Source organism: Octopus sinensis, unplaced genomic scaffold, assembly GCF_006345805.1.
Source record: "Octopus sinensis unplaced genomic scaffold, ASM634580v1 Contig06904, whole genome shotgun sequence".
NCBI classification, from domain to species: Eukaryota; Metazoa; Mollusca; class Cephalopoda; order Octopoda; family Octopodidae; genus Octopus; species Octopus sinensis.
In genome coordinates, this window is record NW_021829654.1 from 13,244 (window position 1) to 16,586 (window position 3,343).

The 3,343-nt window shown below is 29.5% G+C and overlaps 1 protein-coding gene and 1 long non-coding RNA gene across 2 annotated transcripts; both read right to left on the bottom strand.

Moving 5' to 3' along the window:
* Positions 1–2,151: 2,151 nt before the first annotated feature.
* LOC115227688 lies at positions 2,152–2,849 on the bottom strand. Its single transcript, XM_029798440.1, has 2 exons — positions 2,390–2,849; positions 2,152–2,355 (listed from the first exon to the last, which is right to left on the bottom strand). Exons 1-2 carry the CDS (start codon positions 2,792–2,794, stop codon positions 2,152–2,154), a joined length of 609 nt encoding a protein of 202 aa, XP_029654300.1. The 5' UTR covers positions 2,795–2,849.
* A 39-nt stretch (positions 2,850–2,888) lies between these two features.
* On the bottom strand, positions 2,889–3,343 carry LOC115227690. The gene is made up of 4 exons (XR_003883149.1): positions 3,324–3,343; positions 3,181–3,293; positions 3,041–3,147; positions 2,889–3,010 (listed from the first exon to the last, which is right to left on the bottom strand). It is a non-coding gene; the product is annotated as an uncharacterized LOC115227690 (long non-coding RNA).

The following is a 3,343-nucleotide window of genomic DNA, read 5'->3' on the forward strand; positions in this document are numbered from 1 at the left end:
CCCGACATATTTGTTCACGACAAATCGAGGAATATAATTGCACTTTTCGATTCACAAAATTGTATCAACCAGGTCTAAATAAATATTTCTACAGCTTGTTGGCAAATAAACTGGGAGCGATCCATCTGGCGAAAATGAAGATCGTCCCTGTTGTTATGATCTGGAAAATATTTTCAACACTATTAAAAATTATTTTTTGCAAAAAACATAAATTGGAATAAATGTGGATGTTTGTAGCGATGGAGCTAAATGTATGATCGGAAAAATTTCTGGAGTTGTACCAAGGATAAAACAAATGGCTCCTAATTGTACTAGTAGTCATTGCATTCTTCACCGTCATGCTCTGGTGTCGAAGAATATTTCCTTTTCATTGAGTGAAGTTTTGGAAGATGCTATCCAAATTATTAATTATGTTAAAAAAAGACCTCTCCAATCTCGTCTATTTAAAATATTGTGTGATGAAATGGGATCCAATCATACATCATTACTTTTCCATACAGAAGTAAGATGGTTGTCACGTGGAAGGGTACTGCAACGTTTGTTTGAATTACGAAACGAGCTTATTGTGTTTCTCAAGAAACGAAATTTTTTAATTTACAACAATTTGGAAAACAATATTTGGTTACAGAGACTTGCATATTTGGTTCAATTTATGAAAATCAATGCAAATTTCGAAGTTAATTTATTACGAAAATAGAAGCGAACGTTAATAATACCAGATTAGTCTTGATCCCGATGGAGACCTCTTTGAGGAACGAGTCATCCTTTGACTCCAGCGGTCTAGAATTTATTTCGAATTTATGAAAAACTGAATAATTTACATTATCCACAAGGAAAATATCAGACAGTTTTTTATTTGAATGAAAAAGTAATGGCCTTAAAACGGAAAATCGAATTTTGGCGATCATCTGTAGATAATAATATTGCATGCTTTGCCGTTTTACAAGAGTATCTCGAAGAATCAAAATCATCATTGGACAATACAGTTCTTCAGGACATCAAAGATCATTTGATGATTTTGGACGATAACATTGCGAAATATTTTCCAGGTAAATTTAATGAAGATTGGGTTTAAAACCCATTCAAAGTTAAAGTAATACCAGCAAATCTAACATCAATTGAATATGAACATCTTATTGATTTGACATCAGAATCAGCGTCATATCAGTTAAATGAATCCCTTTTTAATTTTTGAAGGGGATACATTTCAAAATATCCAGATATCTCAGAAAAGGCTATACGTAAACTATTACTTTTTCCAACGACTTACTTATGCGAGTCTGGGTTTTCAATATATACATCCACCAAAACAAAATATAGAAATAAACTTAATGCTTCCGCTGATATGAGGATACAGTTGTCAACAATAACTCCTAACGTTACACAACTATGCTATGATAAAAAATTACCTCAATGTTCACATTAAAATTGTTTTTGGTTATTACTATTATGTTTTAAGTGAAATTATAATAATTGAATTGGAGGGGTTCCGCAAAAAATAAATTAGCCCAAAAGGGTTCCGCGAGCACCTTTAGGTTGGGAACCACTGCACTATAGAGTTGATTTTATAATGTCTCGGTCATCTTCAAAAATATAATAATTAAGTATTTTCAATACGTGTCAATTTTTAAAAAGGAAAATACATAATTGGGATTTTGAGAAAATGTTAGAACTAAATATTTTGTTTAGATTTATTTAGTTAAATTTCTTCTTTAGCACTTTCGTTTTCATGGATAACCAGTAAATTTTTTTCTATTTTATGTTTATCTGATTCGCTCATAAAATCATTGCATAGCTTTTGGTTCTAAATTTCAAGATAAGGATCTTTTATAAAACCATAAGGCATTCTAAAATTTTAATTTTATCTCGATTTTCTAAATTCAAATCCTCTACAACCGACCATCCTCCATGTTGTGAAAAAACAACAGGAAAATTATAAAAGATTCCATTCGGAATTCCATACCAATCTAAATAAAAATATTCTTCTAAACACCTTGAGATAAAATTCCTAATGAATATATTTTTCCGTCTCCACAACAAATCCATTGTTCCAAAATTCCTATCACTTTATTGACATGAGCTATTAGGTTCTTATTTGAAACTATTTCCATTTTTCTCAAAACAGATTCAATCCACTTTTAAAATAAATTTTTAATGTGATACTTTTTGATCATCTAAAATTTCTTTCAAAGGACGATAATAATCATTTGAAGATTTTTGAATGGCGCCATTTGAGTTAAGTACTTTAACGAACTCGTAAGAAATGTGAAATAAATTGTTGGTATTTCCCCAAACCACAAGATCAACAACATCGGATACATTAACACATACTTTGTCGGAAATATATTTTTTCACCTAATTATTTTAATAAATTAAAAATATAGTTCACAGTTAAATCTATATTTCCTGTTATTGTAACCACGTTACAATTAGGAAATATACTTTTGTTCTCAGAATAAAATTCTTGGGCCAAATAATTCATATCTCCAGAAAATCCACAAAATACGTATTTTGTAGAAATTTTACATTTATTTTTACAGCATTCAGAATAATATTTAACCAATGATACGTCGTTTTGTTTATAATTTTTAATAAACAAAACCAAATCACTTCCAATCAACGAATTTGGAAGTATCGAGAAAAAGTTGACACTTCGCAAACAATGAAATCCCACATCTTGAATACTCTTGAGTTCATCGTATATTTCTTCTTGAAATTCTTCCATATATATATTTAATTGAATATCTTTATCAAGACAGAGTTTTGAGTTTAATAATTCTGTTATAAAAAACATCCCTCCTTCTACGTTTGCATCTACAATTGTTATTATTTTTGGACATATTTTTGCCTTTTCAATTTCTTCCTAATTTTCATAAGTTAAAAAATAACTTTTTTATCAGTTTTTATTTTCCAAAGATAATTTTCTTTTGAAATTAATTTTAACATCGATGTTGGGATTTGGCAAACAACATTATAATATTCAAAGGCATATTCTTGAAATTCATTTACTCTAAAAAATTCTTTAAAATAAAATCATTACCCGCCGATTATAAGTGCCTTGCCACCAGCATTCACAAGTTCTCTCCATATAAGCGGTGAACGTTTGTGGTTCCAATTATTTGTGCTACATACGTTTGAAAGCCATTCCTATGAAATTATATTGCAATTGATAAAATTTACATCCCATTCTTTTTGCAATTTTTGGTATTTTGTGACGCGAAAATCGTTCAAATTTTTTTGTAAATAATCACATATATTTTCAGCAATTGCATAGAATGGACAATCAGCTATACCTTATGAGATTTTAATATTTTTACATCAACCTGATATAACAATCTTTGCC